The sequence below is a fragment of the Dermacentor variabilis genome, chromosome 5 (assembly GCF_050947875.1).
Source record: "Dermacentor variabilis isolate Ectoservices chromosome 5, ASM5094787v1, whole genome shotgun sequence".
Classification (NCBI taxonomy): Eukaryota; Metazoa; Arthropoda; class Arachnida; order Ixodida; family Ixodidae; genus Dermacentor; species Dermacentor variabilis.
The window spans coordinates 64,342,534-64,360,300 of NC_134572.1; the positions used below are offsets into that span (position 1 = coordinate 64,342,534).

The 17,767-nt window shown below is 49.2% G+C and overlaps 1 protein-coding gene across 1 annotated transcript in view; it reads left to right on the forward strand.

Moving 5' to 3' along the window:
• LOC142582695 (acetylcholinesterase-1-like) overlaps positions 1–17,767 on the forward strand; it is a 30,128-nt gene that overhangs the window by 9,885 nt on the left and 2,476 nt on the right. Inside the window, exons 2-3 of the mRNA XM_075692646.1 lie at positions 667–1,758; positions 7,128–7,555. Of these exons, the coding sequence (XP_075548761.1) occupies positions 667–1,758; positions 7,128–7,555 (1,520 nt within the window). The remainder of the gene's footprint in view (positions 1–666; positions 1,759–7,127; positions 7,556–17,767) is intronic.

Here is a 17,767-nt window from a genome sequence, read left to right on the forward strand (position 1 = left end):
ATACATATCCATTAAAAATTAGAATAACCATCGCTTTCAGTTCAGAGTATGTCTTCTCTTTTTTCTCCATCCACGGAACAAGTGTCCAAAAATATGCAAGCAAGGTCACTCTGAAGACGTCAATGAAAACACCGTCTTTTCTTCAGGACTGTCTCATTTTAACGTTAGCTTTTACAGTGCAAATATTGCCAATAATATTGCGAACACATGTAACGTGTAAGCGCACACTGTTTTGAAAGTAATTTTCGTATTCCGATACGCGCCACTTACCGTCTAATTTGGCTGACTGAACGAGGACCGACTTTTCACGTCCTTCCCCATGAGCTAAAACACCGCGGCTTTATTGTTCGTCTCAGACGACTCTGCGCTTCCTCTTGAATCTCAACCAGAGGAGACGCAAACGTTGTAACACACGCGAACAGACAAGGACGGCAGCCCATCTCACGTACACACTCGTTTCCTCAAATTGCGCACCCCCAAAAAAATGAAGAAGAGAGGAACGCGACAGCGTGTGCGGCCGGCCTCCTCCTCTCCGTCTATCCGAGACTATTTTTATTACTTTCTTCCGCCTGCGGCGCGCGCGTATGTGCGTGTCGTGCACGGAAACGCTTCCCGCTGCAAAGTCCGCTCTGCTTTACGTTTTCCCTTTCTTCCTTCCGCGTACAGAGGAATGCGATCTCGGCGATTCTCCTCGGGGCACTGTTGGCCGCCTTGCGAGTCCGCACCGCCCGAGGGATTCGCCCCAAGGACGACCCGGTGGTGTTCACCAGATCGGGATACGTGATGGGCCGGACGAACGTGTTCTTCAACAAGCCCATCGACACCTTCCTGGGCATTCCGTTCGCCGAGCCGCCGCTGCGGGAACTACGCTTCCGCAAGCCGACGCCGGCCAAGCCGTGGGAAGGCATCTACAATGCGGTGCAGACGCCCTTTCCCTGCCTGCAGTACGACACGTTCGTCACCAAGAACATCACCGTCGACGCCTCGAACAGCACCGAGGACTGCCTCTACCTGAACGTGTGGACGCCGGCGCTGCACTGCAACACCATCGAGAACTGCGGCGCCAAGAGCGTCATCGTGTTCCTCCACGGCGGCGGCTTCGACACCGGCGGAAACAGCTACTTCTTCTACGACGGCACGCAGCTGGCAGCCCTGGGCGACGTCGTGGTCGTGGTTCCCAACTACCGGCTGGGTGTCTTCGGCTTTCTGAGCGCGGGCCACCCCGACGCGCCGGGGAACATGGGCCTCCTCGACCAGCTGGCGGCGCTCCGGTGGGTCCGCGACAACATCGTCCACTTCGGCGGTCGTCCGGAGTCGGTGACCCTCATGGGCCAGAGCGCCGGCGCCATGTCCGTCGGCTTCCACATGGTGTCGCCGCTCAGTCGCGGTCTGTTCAAGCGGGCCATCCTGCAGAGCGGTAGCCCGTACCTCCTGCAGCCGGCGAGCCTCAAGGCGGGCGTCGAGCGGGTCCAGCTCCTCGCCGAGGCCGTGGGCTGCGCCGACGAGAACGTGACGCTGTCCAACCAACGGCATCACGTGCTCGAGTGCCTGCGCTGGGCCAACGCGTCGGCCCTGATGGCGGCCAACAGGGAGCTGAACGTGTTGAACCCGGCCAGCTACTTCCCTTCCTACGGAGACGAGTTCCTCCCGGACGACCCGCGGGCGCTCATCGAGCGCGGTGAGGTCGCGGACGTGGACGTCATCATCGGCACCAACAGGAACGAGGGCAGCCCGTTCGTCAACTACTTCATGGTCAAGGTCAGAGATCGATAACGCGCTTGACCTTGATTGTACGTTGCTTCGAAAGATCGGCCTAGCATCGCGTTATTGTGTGAAATTTTCTCAAATTTCTTTTCTTCTGTCACCTTTTATTCCCTTTACCCTTTCCCCAGCACAGGGTAGCCAGCCGGTACTTACACTGGCTAACCTCCCTGTCTTCCCCCCCTTCTCTCTCTCTCTCTCTCGACAACTCGGTAGAGTTCCCACAAAAGTATACCGTTGAGGTAAAAGGCGATGCGATGACTCCTGTGAAGAGCGGGTTCTCACGGAGTAATGGCCTCTTTAGCTTAGGTTTATTAAAGTTGCATATTACAAATGCTACCGATGCTCGCATATTGGAATGTCACACAAGAACGAAAAAACAAATTGCGGTGTCGTCGGATTGTGCAGGTTTGCCGGTTTGCCGAGTTACTTTACCGCCCTTAGCATTATGTGGTGACGTTATTGCTATAATATGTTATCAGCGGGTAAGGACCATCCATTGGTGCTACGGCGGTTCCCTTCTTGCGAGAATTCATTGAGGTTGCTCGAAAGGCACGGACCCAGCGAGCCGGCAACGGCGAGCGGAGACCCGCGCCGAGTAACGGCGACTTCGAGGATGACATAGGCCCTCGTCGGGGCGCGCGAGCGCCCAACTGCAGGCATAAATAAAGTTGCCTCCAATCCAATCCAATTGAAGTTTGGGATTTTTTATAAACCATTTTTTTTTCTTCATTGAACTGTCAGTGCACGTGGGTTGCTGTATTGGGAAAAAAATTCTTGCTCAGCACCAATGGCCACAAAACTTTTCGTTCGCAAATGCATTTTATTATTGGGCGACCTCTTCGCTAGCAATAGGTCCAGCATCAAACTCGGCTAGAATTTTCTATGGCAAACAATTTAGCACATGAGCTTTCTTTGTGAATAAAGGCCCAGACGCGCTCGTTTGTCGGCACTAATGGCCTGTGTTATTTGCCAAACTCTATTTAGGCAAGTTACAGTTAAAAGACTTCAAGTGTCCAAGAGAACTGGAAGAATACCAACATTATATTAATCCAGAAAAATGGAGACGTTAAAGAATTGAAAAATTATGGAACCATTAGCTTACTTCCGGTATTGTATAAAATGTTCATCAATAGAATTTCCAATAGAATAAGGGTAAAACTTGACTTCAGTCAACCAAGAGAGCAGGCTGGCTTCAGGCAGGGATACTCTTCAACGGATCACATCCATGTTATCGATCAGCTAATCAAGAAATCTGCAGGGCACAATCAGCCTCTCTATGTGGTTTTCATAAATAACAAAAATTCATTTGATTCAGTAGAGACACCAGCAGTCATAGAGGCATCACGTAATCGAGGAGTATAGGAGACTTACGTAAATATCTTGGAAAATAGCTATAAAGATTCCACAGCTACCTTCATTCTGCACAAGAAAAGTAGAAAGATACCTAAGAAGGGGATTAGGCAAGGAGACACAATCTCTCCAGTGCTATTCACTTTATTATTACTATTAGATATGGAAACATAGAAACACAAAGGAAACAGGGAGGGAGCAAGCTAACAACTGCCACCGAGAGGAGCACAACGCCTGCCTACTCTGTCGGGAGGAGAGAATGAACAGAGGAGAAAAAGAAAAGAAGATAGGAAAATAGGAAATAAACAAATGACAGAGACACGGGCAAAAGAAAGTAGGAACACGGCACGTTTGGAAGAAGTATTCAAGCCATTAAACTGATAAGGCTTAGGAGGGAGGATCAGCGGCGAATATTTCAGCATCTTTCGGTTTGCAGATGACATTGTCCTGTTCAGCAACATTGGGGACGAGTTGCAACAAATGGTTAGGACCTTAACGGAGAGAGTGTAACAGTAGGGCTGAAGATTAATATGCATAAGACAAGGATAATGATTAAACTGGCAAGTGAACAAGAGTTCAGGATGGCCAGTCAAACTATAGAGTCTGTGAATGAGTATGTTTACCTAGCAATTACTCACAGGGGACCCTGATCATGGGAAGTAAACTTACCGAATAATAAAGTGGGTTGGAGTGCATACGGCAAACATTGTGAGATCCCGACTAGAAGCCTACCACTGTCATTGAAAAGAAAGTTATACAATCAATGTATTCTACCGGCACTAACATATGGTGCAGCAACTTAGAGACTGACGAAGAAGCTCGAGGACAAGTTAAGGAACGCACAAAGACCGATGGAATGAAGAATCTTAGGGATAACGTCAAGAGACAGGAAGAGAGCGGTGTGGATCAGAGAGCAAACGGGTATAGCCGATATTCTAGTCGACATTAAGCGATAAAAATGGAGCTGGGCAGACCATGTAATGCGTAGATTAGATAACTGGTGGACCATTTGGGTGCCGAGAGAAGGGAAGTGTAGACGAGGACGACAGAAGACTAGGTGGGGTGATGAAATTAGGAAATTCACAGGCGAAAGTTGGAATCGGTTGGCGCAGGAAAGAGGTAATTTGTGATCGCAGGGAGAGGTCTTCGTCCTGCAGTGGACATAAAATAGGCTGATGACGACAGCTAAAAGGCACATTGCGGGAACAAATTATTTGCAATTTGTTTTTCTGCTTGAAGGCATCCTGATATTACGAGAAAATATGTGCACAAATTCCGCTCTTATCTGAACAAGCACAGCGGTTGTGTGAACTATCACATGCGTTTTATTGTAGACACACGTACTATACGTTTCATACAATGGTTTTTTTTTTTCATTAGACGTTTTGCAGTGCCGCTGCGTGGGCGCTCCCACTGACTGCCGCCTGGCTTCCCCTTCCCATAGCGGACGGCTGGCCGAGTAAATTCAGAGAAGGACTGATTTTGCTTTGTGGGTGAATTATTATGCGCCAGTGATGCAAAGTTTGAATTGAAAGCGTAAACAGAACGTAAGTGCGGGTGATAATTTTTCCCTCGCCCTTATTTTAGCCCGATGAAGCTGAGAGAATGCTGGTTAACCTTCTTGCCTTTCCTGTCTTCAAATTCACTTTCTCTATAACGGTGAGCGAATGTATACCAAGTCGGCATGTGCACATGCGACCTCCGATGAAGCGATACTCCATTACCCGTACTTTATTTTTATTCTGTTTTTTTTTGTAACAACAGATAGCTATTACCACCCCATAACACTTTGTAATCCGTATTGAACATGATGTACGAGCAATCTGTCGATAATATTGTTTTCAGTGTCGTTAAAGATGTCTCTCCGTCGTTCTCACTGCCTCTCGCAACCACCGCGACTCCTGAACTTGTAAGACGGATAGTCGCCGGAGGTGCATAAACAGCAATTAGTCAGAGCTATATACACACGAATACCTGCCTACTTAGCTAACGAGTTCATTCTAACCAAGCTAAGTTAATTAGCCTAATCTGTAAAAATACCCATTCATTTATGACAGACAACACGCGAACTTGCGTTTTATCTCGTTGGTAGTGCAGGGTATACGCTGATATCACTTAGTGTTGGCGGATACTTCTTCTGAGGCACCAAGCCTCACTTTTCTTCTTTTGGCAATATGTACTCATATTCAGTCAATATAGTTTGCACAAGGTCACTCCACTTTTGCTGACACTGTATTTGGCGCATGGTTACTGAGAGTTGCAAAGAGAGTAGTAGTAATTGATTCTTTATAGAAATAAATAACGGAAAAATTGATCAAACCTTTCCTTACAGGTAAAGGGGGGGTACGCGAAGCTTGTCCTGCGTGCACCTGACCTTCGTCACGGTTAAGTAACCCACAGGTAACGGTGCCGGATTGCTTCGGCATCTAGCTCCCTCAGCTCCCTCAGCTCGGTATCCTCTTCCGTTGCTGTCGGATTGTCTGCGCTCGGGCGGTTCTAACGTCTGGATCGGCGCCCGACGGCGAGCCCTTTCAAGCACGAGTTCTTGTCGCCGCTCGTCGAATGCTACCCGTTCCTCGGGGCAACGCACAACGCGTGTCCGTCCCAGCCGTTTTCTGAGACTGAAATGAACCAAAACGAAGCCGGCACAGCGCGTGCGACACCCTTTCCTGCCCTTTCCCTCCCCTGCGGAAGCGAAACGGCCCAGATTGGAAGCGCGCGTGGCGTTAGCGCGCGCCTATGCAGCTGGAATCCTTGCTAACGACTCACGCTCAGGCGCCGGCGCAGCTGTCAACTCACCAAACCGCCCTTTCTTTCCCGCAGCTGCTGTGCTCTGGAAACAACTGGTCTTTTATTCCGTGACCACGACGACGCCACTTGTGACCCAATACAAGCTTCGCTTGAAGAGAAGCGACTGAAATTACTTCACTGTAACTTTCTAGCGCAGTTTGCTGACACCCGAATGTTCGTCAGCAATGGAGGAAAGGCGGAAAGGGAATAAAAGGACACGGAGTGAGGATAGCAGAGAGGATAGAGCAAGGAAACGACACTATTTACGTATATACAAAGAAGCGACTAGGTAAGCTATTACCATAGTTCGCTTGTGGAATTACTTCCTCGATATAGTTTGTCACCCAGCCCCGCACATCGGCGCTGTTAGGTCACGTATAGTGTGGCCGGGTGGCGAATCCCTATAGCTCGAGGAAGTCTCAATATGTTTTGTGAGCTGTATCTCATGCGCAAGTAGGATTGCTTTGATTTTTTCTTTCTGATTCTCAGATTCGGACAAAGATAAACCTCTCCTCGCATCAACCTCTCTTCATGCAGATACAAATATTATGCTCTCCACTGTAATTCGACGTTAGGTCTGGGTGAGTGGACGCCTCTGACAGCTTGTTCTACCCGTCTAAATTCCGTCTCTTCTTCCCACACGTCATGCCGGAAGAGCTGGAGCTTGGAACGGGCCGTCAACTCTCTTTCGCAACCTACAACTTACCCTCTGGTGGCAGCTTCTTGGACGGAAAAGAAGCACACAAAAACGACACCACAAGGATATTCTTGACGACGAAATAGCTTATTCAGATTCTGCCTACTGCCTGAATGGCTGTTTATATATAGCTCTCATCTGCATCCTTACGCGCGCGAACAGTGCTCACTCTGCCTCTTTTCTCTTTTATTATCCTTTTTTCTAACCGCTATCAGGGTAACAAACGGGAAGCTCGTCTGGTTGCGGCATTTCCTCTTCTTTCTTTCACTCTGCCAATTGATATCCAGTGGCATATCTGTTTGGTGTGTCTGCCCCCCCCCCCTTTTTTTTTCTTTTTTATGGGCACCTTTCAGCGCCGCTTACGTGTGTACATGTTCTCCCAATGTTATCTATTCCTCTTCTCTGTGTCCTTGTTTTTCACGTTCTTTTTCGATCAAGCGTTTCAACCAAACTTGCGGAGGTCGCCGTCCTTATTTCTTGTCCATTGAAAGGTGCCTTTCTTCTGTCTTGTACTCTTGTACTCAAGGTTCTGCGCCAAGAGGACCCAAGACTCTTGACCCGCGACGAAGTGGGCTTCTACCTCATCCTGCTTTTTCACCACGTGTTGGGCGAGAGTCCCCGTGAGGTCACGTCACACTACCTGCGTGACGTCAGACCGGAAGACGGCCGTGGAGCGCTGGCGGCCGCGGGCGACGCCATCGGAGACTTCCTGTTCCAGTGCCCGGTCAACTACTTCGCCGAGAACCTGGCGGCGAGGAACCGCACGGTGTACATGTACTACTTCGACCACCGGCCCTCGTACAGCTGGTGGGGGGACTGGCTGGGAGTGGCCCACTTCGACGAGTTCTTCTTCGTGTTCGGAACGTTGTTCCGAGACATGCACATGTCGACCATGGAGGAACTCGAGTTCAGCTCGAAGCTCATCCAGATATGGTCTACATTCGCCAGGAAAGGGTGAGTGCGACCGTCACGGCCCATTCTCCAGTGTGGAGTGATGCAGTAGTACTGGTGATATCCTAGAGGTGGCCTTCCCGAGCACGCCAGTTGCAGTACTGGGCGAAAGCCTTCCGTTTATAAGTGGGTGTCTTTAATTACACCACAAAGCCCAGGCGCCATTATACACCAAGGAAAGTTACAACTTGCTCATAACTGAGCTAATTGGTACATGTTAATCTTGTGGTTCGAGCGGCGCTCACAAGTAAGCGAGGTCCACAGAGAAAGAAATGCCCCGCATGTCTCGCGCGTTTCTAGTCTGTTGTCGTGGTTTCTGGTGAGCGCTGCGTCAACTATATGTTGCAGGCCTTTAGTTCTGGTCGAGAGTTGTACATTAGTACCATAAACGAATTATGAAATGATAATTAAGCAAGATAAACTAGCACGGTAATTAATGAGTCATTTGTTTGCTAAACCACACACAATTCCGTCGTATCAAAGGCGGTATTATAGGCTATTCGCTAAGCTTCTCGCGCCTAAACCGGAATTTTGAAGAATATCAAGCTCAGCGCAGCAATTATGATGCGTTAGAATTTGGGTTGTTAGGTATTAATGAGGACTTTATAAGTATGACTGCACGGAGAACCAGGATTTATGGGCTGCTTAAGATTTGGAGAAAACAGAAAGGCTGAATTCGGGCAAGCCGGCACGCCCGAACGTTTTGGTCCGTCGCAGCTTATTGCGCAATGCGCAGCCGTTATCGCATGTCAGTATATACACTTCCCAAACTTATTCCTGTGTCGTGCATTTCACGACTTATGGCGCATAACTCGCCGGGCAGCCGGTGCATGTTTCTCCGTGTCAAGAACATGCCGCGGGCAATCCCAACCCGCAAAATGCGTTTCTCGTCCGCGCGCTGAAACGAGCGCGAATGCAAATTTCGCGCCGAATTCTAGGCCACGGCGCGGTTTACGTATACCGCGGCCTCCGTTTTCGGTCCGCCCCTTATTCGGGGCAGATTGCTTATGCGTGCGCGAACGTACACGCACGCGCGGAGATGCAAAAGAGGGAAGAGAAATATCTGCCGACACGCTCCAAAAAAAGGAGGGCTTGGCAACCTTGAGAAGTGCGCCTTTTCGTCGTCGCTTTGATGCTCAGCGTGTCCGCCACCGCGCCCGAAGAGTGCGTTGCCGCTCTCCCGCTGTGGCGCCCACGTCGCCGCAAGCACCAACCACTTAAGCCAAATTTGAAAAGCCGCGCCGGCTGGAAAAGAAATGTATTAAGCGCCTCGTCAGCCGAAGGACGCGCGGTCGGCAAAGCGGTCGTTCCGAAAGCGTGTTTACGTTGCTCCAACTCCTTCGATTCGCGCGCCGCAACGCACGCTGTGCGGCAATGGTCGCGCGATGATTATCGGCTATGCCGAGACGACGCTTTAATAGCGAGAGCCTCCGTTTGTAACTTCTTTCTTTTTTATCTTAATTATTACTCGAACGGAATGAAGCGTGAGTGGGAGGTAATTAACGTTCGAGTGGCAGCGTGGCAGCGCCTTCCTACGCGATCTTATGATGGTCACGTCCGTGAAAAGAAAGCGAATAAAGATCGCGCAGGAGCAACGAGGAAAAACTTGAGCTCCACGAGGAAGAATGTCTGGCGAGGAATTCCCTCGCAGGAGAGCCGGATTTAGAATTAGCGCTTCCCTGCAATGTGGTTCGCGTGCCTTTTAGTCTCTTGACTAAGGAGGTTAGCTCCCAAACGACGAGCCAAGGCCTAGCCGTCGTCCGTGTGCATGTTTGTGGCTTACATCTGCTGCCTCTCTGCAAGTTCCTGACGTCCCCCGCCGGTTGCTTTCGTATGTCTTTCGTGTTACCCGCTTATCGTCGATTTATCATCCCGCATACTATAGATAAGTGTCAAGTTGGTCATCATAACGAACGCAATGCCACGATGGCACGTGTTTGCTTGCTTGCGGTGTTAGTTTTGAGACGCTCCACGCCCCATCTTTTCATTCTGCTCATTCGTACCAGGAAAACATGCACTCGCCAAGAATTAAAAATATAAGGAACATTGGCGCCAGTGTGCTTCCTCGCCAGCCGAGTTTTTGTCGAGCACTTGATTACATTCTGCTCATTCGTAATACCCGGCACGCGCATTAATCACGACGGATATTTGATAACACTTGTCGCCACGACGGACATCACAAGGCAACCAGCCGTGTCTGCCTGCTCACTTTTCTGGATGGGACGCACGTTCATTATTCAATCGTTTCATTTCCCTCTCTCGCAATCTTCAGCCCACGCCAGAATATTCAGTCTGCATACCAGATGACTGTCACTATCGCCACCATAGCAAAGGCGACAGAATTATATTACGCCGTCAAGCTGTCTATGCAACGTAAAAACAAAAGAAAAAAAAACGCCACGATATTGGACTGCGAATGCGGAAGTAGTGGTAATACACTGCGCGCGCACATTGCTTAAAACCAGTTCGGAGGTAACTAAACGGTTAAACGGTTAGGTGGAAGTCAGACCCGTGCTTCCTTCCTATACTTCTATTGTGTTCAAATTCTGTTTTCGCGCTGTTAGTTCCAACAAACTATAGCCCAAACCTGCCTCCTGTTTAACTAAATGGTTGCACAGACGTGTTTGACGTTCGCTAGGGCGTTGACGTGTCACAACATCGCACAAATTCGTGCAGAAGTGAGAGAAAAGAGATCGGCAGTCACCCGCGGCTCTTAATTCACCATGAGGCTCTCGCAGCGGACGGCGCCATCTTGTCAAGAACGAGGCATCCTTTGTTATACGCATAACGTCGCGTTCGTTTGAATACAGTACTTTTCCCTGTGGTGGCCCCCGAGATACATGTGCAGGCAGGCGCCAATCTCCGAATCCGCCGTGACGCACAAAACTCCGCGCAAATGGCCAATCCCCGAAGCGCAGTGGATAGCGCGCCCGGCTTGGAACTGCACTTCTCTGGTGACGTCACTTCAGGGTGACGGGCAGCTTTATTTTTCTTCGCACTACGGCGAGGGGGTAGCTGAGAGTGAGAAGGTGTCCTGACGACGACGACGCGATAAGGATTGCGATTTGACAATGAGGACGGCGACGACGGCGTAACAGAAAGGCCAGACGGGCGCAGAAAACGCAGTTTCGAACTGAAGCAGGGCATGAGACCGGGCTAGTTGGCATTCCGTGCTGAAGTGACTAGCGCAAGAGTGGACATGGGACACAAAAAGGCGACAAGGACAAGAGCAAGCCTTCTTGTGTCCCGTGTCCACTCTTGCGCTAGTCACTTTAGCAGTTTCGAGCCTTTAATTGCTGTCGCAGTAAAAGCGTGGTAATGCCTGAGCGCTGTCAAATTGTCAGGTTTTGTAGTGGCGCCCATGAATCAAACACTATATACCAAAACTGAATAAAAAATCTGACCCTTTGTTCAGCGAACGTGCACGCAGGAAAACAAGCAACACTAGAATCACAACGGTGTAGGGGGCGAGCGCCAAATTGAAGTGGCGCGTCAAGTCTGTCCGCTATTTGTACGTGTATCACCGAACATTCCAGAGTGGACGCTGGTGCACGCCTACATTAGAGAATGTACAATGCAATTCGCGTCATGCGCCCGATCTGATTGGACACGATTATTTTGCTGTATAACTGGCGCGGGCTAGCATTCAAGAAAATTCGGACCCACCGCAATGGCTTAGCGGCCATGGCGTTGCGCTGCTATAAGCACGAGGTCGCGGGTGCGATTCCCGACAGTCACACTGCGACGGGGGCGAAATGCCAAAAACACTCGTGGACTTTGGTGCACAATAAATATCCGTAGGTGGTGAAAATTATTTCGGTACCTCCCACTATGGTGTGCGTCAAACCAAACCGTGGGTCTGGTTCTCACGCGTAAAAACCAAGAAATACAAGAAAAAAGAAAGCAGATAGAGTAGGCGCGTTTTGCGCCGAGCGATAACTTAATTTTGCCAGCAGCGATAATGACGTCAAAAATGGTCACCAGCAAAACGCAAAACAATGTGCGTGCGACAATATTGAATATGCGGCAGAGCTCATGCGACTTCGACACTTCATACCAACGCCGGCCCTGTTTATTGCGCAGAACTAACAACAACGTTGCCGCGAGCGATGTTGTCATTCCTTTCACGTAGCCGTATAGTTGATCACTTACACTAGTTGCCGCCTGACGCAGACTGACAAGCGCCGATGGAAACATTTCGTATAGGATCGGGCACGTCTGTGTGTCCCTTGCTGTCAACCTGTCAGATGACAACCTTGCCGAGTACGCCTGTGCGTGCACGCGTAAACTCAGCGAAGGCAGCGACTTTCTTCGTTTGAATATTCAGCAGCCTCCGTTCGCCCGAGACATTCGGTTGCGTGCTCCTGATCGCTGTGTTGGTTCGCGGGTACCGCCACTTAATAAGGTTTCACTGCTTCGTAATCCCCTGACAATCGCATACTTCAGCACACCATCGCATACTACCGGGCTTAATTTTTAGCAGATCGATAGTATAGGCTGTGATGAATAACTGGCCTAGTTTCGGCTCACGTAGAAGCTATAGCATCTTTCAAGAAAGTTGCTCGTTTGTTGGATCGTTCTTTGACTGATGCGCGAAAAGGTGGTGAGCAAAGCGGGCTATACAATAAAAAACATCTCTGTATAAAAGTTTTGCAGTTTCTTTTTATTGGTTTGCAAGCCCCTCTGTTACGTAATTGTGCAACCTATTTTTCTTCGTCAGATGTGCTTCGCAGATGGGGGTGGGATTTGGATACATCCATAAAGCCACATGAGGCGGAGACATCCTGAGTGAAATGACTGTTCTTTTTTTTTTTTTTGCACTGTCTTGATTGTGGTGGCACCGATTTGGCTTCGTGGACCTCAAAGCTTATCCGCCTGGCATACTTCATGGGTGCTGAATTAGGCATCCCCGTTCGTAGTGCGAGCTACGAAACGCGTGCGTCATTCGAGACTCGTTTGAAGATGAGCAGGCGACGCTCTGTTTAAGAGGAACACGCGGAGCCGGTAGAGGTGTATTCGCGTAGTTGCCTTCAGAGCTTGTATGCGCAAAACAGATCGCAAGCTTCGGTTCGCGGACTCTCTTTGGCAAAGAAGGGAAAGCAATAGAGGTTAGAGCGTGCTAGAAATATACCCATGTATTCGCGTACTGCTTTGGCCACTCATGTTCTAGAGGCCACTCTACAAAAGTAGAGCTCCTACACATACTTGCGTGTTACTACTTCAAGTCGTCCGGCGGTGTTTGACAGCGCTTTCTGTTTCGGTTCAGCCGATCCTGAATAAGCGTAGCTTTCTACTTGCGTTGGTTTCGCATTTGCCCAATCGCGCAAGAGGTGGTGGTAACAACTTTATTGAAAATCCGGCAAATCCGTGGCCTGGGCCTAGGCCGCCCACGAGGAGGTCCGGAGATCCTGTTTCCTCGTCGCGCAAGAGTGGCGAAAAAATAATATTCGAATGTAACACTTAACCGTGTATTGTGTGTTACTTTATTAGATGTACCGCAGTACGTAAAGTGTTTATTATTTTATTTTCCACAGAGTAAATAGACAAACGTGAATGAGACTGTGGGACTCTACGTGACGCGATCGCTTGCCCTCTATAACTTTCCCAGAGATGTCGCAGAAAGTTGTCTGCGAGTACAGAATAATTCGTAAGAACAAGGAGCCGCCAACCATGATAACGAAAGTATTAACGAAGGCCACCTTTCATACGAACGTTTTCTTACAGAAGAAAATATTTGTTAATACGATCCGAGTGGCTGACTCCAATTGTAGCTTTTACTCTATAGCGTTCCGTTGTTGTGCAGTATAGTATAGTAACCCCCCCCCCCCCCCCAACTTCCGCCCACATTCCACAATACTCTCTTCGTAGCAGCTAACGCTATGCAGAAGATGTGCGACATTGTACCGTTTTCACGACGGGCCCAGGTCGAACAAGTTCTCTTCGTCGGAGTAAAAATTTAATTGTCGTTTTAAAATGTACTACGCGATATAGACATGTACCTACAACTACGTAAACCGAACCATCGATATGTCGTAAACTCGCGTCGAACAGCCGGAGTAGAGATCATGCTGTAGCCGTCATACGATCGTCGTCGTCGCCGTCTTGCTGCTGTCGTCACACACGCACATGCTTGCGTCACACGCACACAACTACTCGATTTACACACGCACGTTAGTCCAGCTGGTAACGCTATGCGGAACCCTATCCGGTGCCGGATAATCAGCTACCTGCAAAATGCTTCGCGTATAACATCGATTCCCAGAGAGCGTGGAATATGAATAATTTTTTTTTAGGCACCGTTTCTCGTTTCGCTGCGTAGAGAACAGAGCCGGCCACCGTCAAATGTGTATTGGGGTAGTATAGGTTGGGCCATCTATAAGCCACTTCGTTATATGAGCGCTGTTTTGTGCGTGAGATATTTGGCGAGACGAACCCTTCTTGCACAATACAGCAGCAGCAGCCATGGTCAGTAATGTCTGGCAAGGTTCAGCTATAAAGCTTCTCTTCAAAACTCGGCATAAGTGAGTTCCACTTGTTCAAGTACGTATAAATGCGACAGTACCAAGACAGTACCAAGACAGTACCAAGACAGTAACTGGCAAGCGATGACCGTTACTCGGTTCGACGATCTCCTGCCTTTGTTGGTTGCTTGCGTAACGCTCATCCTGACAGCGGTACACGGGCGTCGTTGGAAACATTCTGTGCGCCCGCGGCTGCCTTTGAGTGGGGCGTAGCAAATGCCATTTCGGAGTACTGAATATTCAGTAGCTGCCAAGGCTAGTGGAATGAGAAAATGCTCGACTGGCGGTTTTGAATGCAAACGAGGAGCGCACGCCCGCTCGAGGCTTATCAAAGTTCGTTTACCGTCCATCAACACAGCGGACGAGAAAAAGTCAATTATGTGAGGTTGGGCGGCAAGGGGACTGGGGGGGGGGGGGGGGGGGGGACCGGGGGGCGTTTCGTGATGTTGTCAATGTTCGAAAGGCTTCCCGCTGTTTAAGGCGATGCATTTTGCGACGCTGTCAACTGGCAAGAAAAAAAATACATACAGAGGAGAATTGTCCAGTAATGCTGAAGGCCGAGAGGGATACATCCAGTGATTTAGCGCTCCCTGAAAGTGCCTACAACTCTTTCCCCGAGTTAATTCTTGCGCAAGATGTAGCCTTGTATTCATGGATAAATGCTTGCTTGCATGTAAGTGTTCGCATTTACGTACCGCCTTTCGTACCAATGTGAAAAAGAAAATAAAGGCGGCACTCATTGACTTGGTACTGTCGAATTTATATGTGCTTGAACAAGTGGAACTCAAACCAGCTAATTCATGCTCGTAATGTCCTTGGACCTGAGAACTAATTACACATGGCTAGCAAAGTGCGGTTTACTGTGTGCTGCCTGGGTTCATTTGGATGGTGCGGTATATAGAGACGGAATAGATGCACCGTAGGCATACATACAGATCATTATAAGCCCTCTAATACCGGGGGGGGGGGGGTGCAAGAATGCTGACGTACTTAGATTTAGATGCGCGTTTAAGAACCCCAGGCATCCGGAAGAAAATAATCCGGATCCCCAACTACGTCGGCCTTAATATTGTGACCGGGGTTTTGGCACGTAAAATCCCGGATGTCGCAACACTGGCTGAAACCATAGAGTTTCTACAAAAATTGTCTGAAACTCTATAGCTGAAACCCACCCACGCACACACGCGCACACACAGGCACTCACACGCACACCCGTCTTTGACTCACCGTCTCGAAATTATCTTGCACTGAGACTTTAGCACACGCTATCCCTTACTCAACGCTAAAGAAATCCAAAATGCTAAAAAATGCATGCGGTGTGGTCAAATTTGGACGAAATGCTCCGTCACTTGCACCTCCCTTGCCCTTGCGCGCACACGGGCAATTACGCAGACACGCGCGTTCACAAACAGGGCGCTATATAGCGTGTGTTACTCTTCCGGGGTGCCCCGCGACAGCATGGCGACAGCATAGAAGACGGCTAGGACGCCAAAAGGAAAAGAAGCGATTGACCTGCGAAAAGCGCGAGCTTTCATTTTTTTTCATTTACTTTTTTTTTTTTTACGCTCGAGAAACGCGAGCGCCGTTCGTAGTGTCGTAAGCACAGCGGGTGGTGTTGCGGTTCTGCCAACGCCCGTGCGCGTTCAGCGGTCGGTCGCACTGATAGCCTTGCGCCCACTGTGTGCGCACGTGCCTCGTTGTCGATCGTGTGCGTCTCAAGCACGCGCAGCTATAGCTTTCTCTGCGAGCATTATGAGGCGATCTTGCGCGCGTACTGTTGCGATATGCAGCGCAATGATTGCGATCGATTAATTAACGAGATTTGGCTCAGCCGTTCCAGCGTTCGCCGGCGTTGTCAGACGTAACGACACCGCGTTCGACTTATGCGTGCGTATGATACGGAACGGCCGCTTTGCCAGGGGCGCCCAGGGTGTGAAGGCGCAGGTGCTATTTGGCACCACATTGCAGTTTGCTTTTATCACAACTCTCCTGCGTAAACGGCGAAAGAAAGAAAGAAAGAAAGAAAGAAAGAAAGAAAGAAAGAAAGAAAGAAAGAAAGAAAGAAAGAAAGAAAGAAAGAAAGAAAGAAAGAAAGAAAGGTGAGCAAGTGGTACACGCCAGCACAGCTATTGCGGGTTTCAATCCAGTTAAACAATAAAAAAATAGGTTAAGCAATGCCGAAACTTAGGCGAGTTGGTGACCAGTCATCTTAACGTATGAAGCAGCGCACTGTAACACTGCATATTAACTCCGTTCTTTTTTTATTTTTTCGAAATAGAAAGTAGTTGCGAGTGCAGCGGTTGGCGTGTACGTTTATTATGCTTCTTTGTGTCGTGTTTCCGTGCGCTGCTTGATATGCTAACGCGAAGAACGAGGGCCTTAGTTCGAGAAGAAAAATAACTATAAAGCTATGAGAAAGAACAGTCTAAAGAGAGACAAGCTTCATCGATTTCTCTGACTCTCATTCAACAGCGACACCACATTCAGCAAGTTCCTTGCAGCGGTCCACGCCATCTTCTCCGCGATGCGCACCATGTCACCTTCGTCGGCTGCAATATCGCTTGCCACGACCTCCAAATTGGGTGCACAAACGTGGCACTCTTAGAGCACTGCATGTCCCACAAAACTCCACACAAATTTCCAAGCACCGAAGTTGCGTGATGGCGCATAGGTCGGGGAGTCCGACTGGCGACTGCACGTTTTTACGCACGGGGCACGAGATCGATCCGCGGTGGCGGTGAAGTTTCCTTAAAGCGCAGCTTTGTAGGCGAGACCTTCCGGACCTTGATGGGACAGTCACTGCTGCTGTCTCCTCCAATGGTTCACACACGAGACCGCACTCGTGTACCGAATCAGCTTACGTGCAGCCCAATCTGTGCGACTCCTATACCGATGGGCTAGTGGCCGGCTCTGCTCTCTATGGAAGTACACAGTTAAACGACAAATGGTACCTAGATGAATCAGTGAAACAAATATGCGTCTGCAAACTCATAATTCCTTTATTGAATCGAAGCCTTCTGTGCCTTCTTTCCCGGGGTTTGGCGCACCTGCTTGGTCGGCTTTTTGCCGAGTAAGTTGGGTCGGTCTGGAGGGTGCGCATAATAAAGTGGGCTGATTCCGGAGAAGGCGTAATGAAAAGTGGACCGATCCAATGAGACACTGTAATCCGCGGTGGCGCGGGTCACGTTCATCGCGTAGTGGGGGGTTTACGGGTCATGCTGACTTGCCGGGTAACCACGTTATTACTATGCTGAAAAACCCGTTGCAGCATACGAAAAGTTCTGTTGCATTTGAATACAACTTCCCGAAAGCTTCACTTCACATATATACCAAAATGCGCGTTGGATCTATGTAAGTATTCTTCTTCGCCCTATCGAGAGGGTAGCTCTAGCCAAACGACATTGAGGGTGAAGCCTGGTGTGAAGAGATAGTCTGACTGCGACGACGCGATGACTTGACAATGACGACGACCTACGTTGTGCGACCCCTGAACCAAAGCGCGGGGAAAGAGCGGGAGAAGTTGATTTCCTAGTGGTCGGAAGTGCGGCAGATGTCCATCTGAGTGCACCTGCAGTGTTTAGAAACCGAAATGTTGCAGAACTAGTAATCTTCAATAGAAAATAATAATTAATGAAATCAAAGTACGAATAATGGAATATTGCGGGCTTGTTTATTGCATATTTATGTGTTTTTA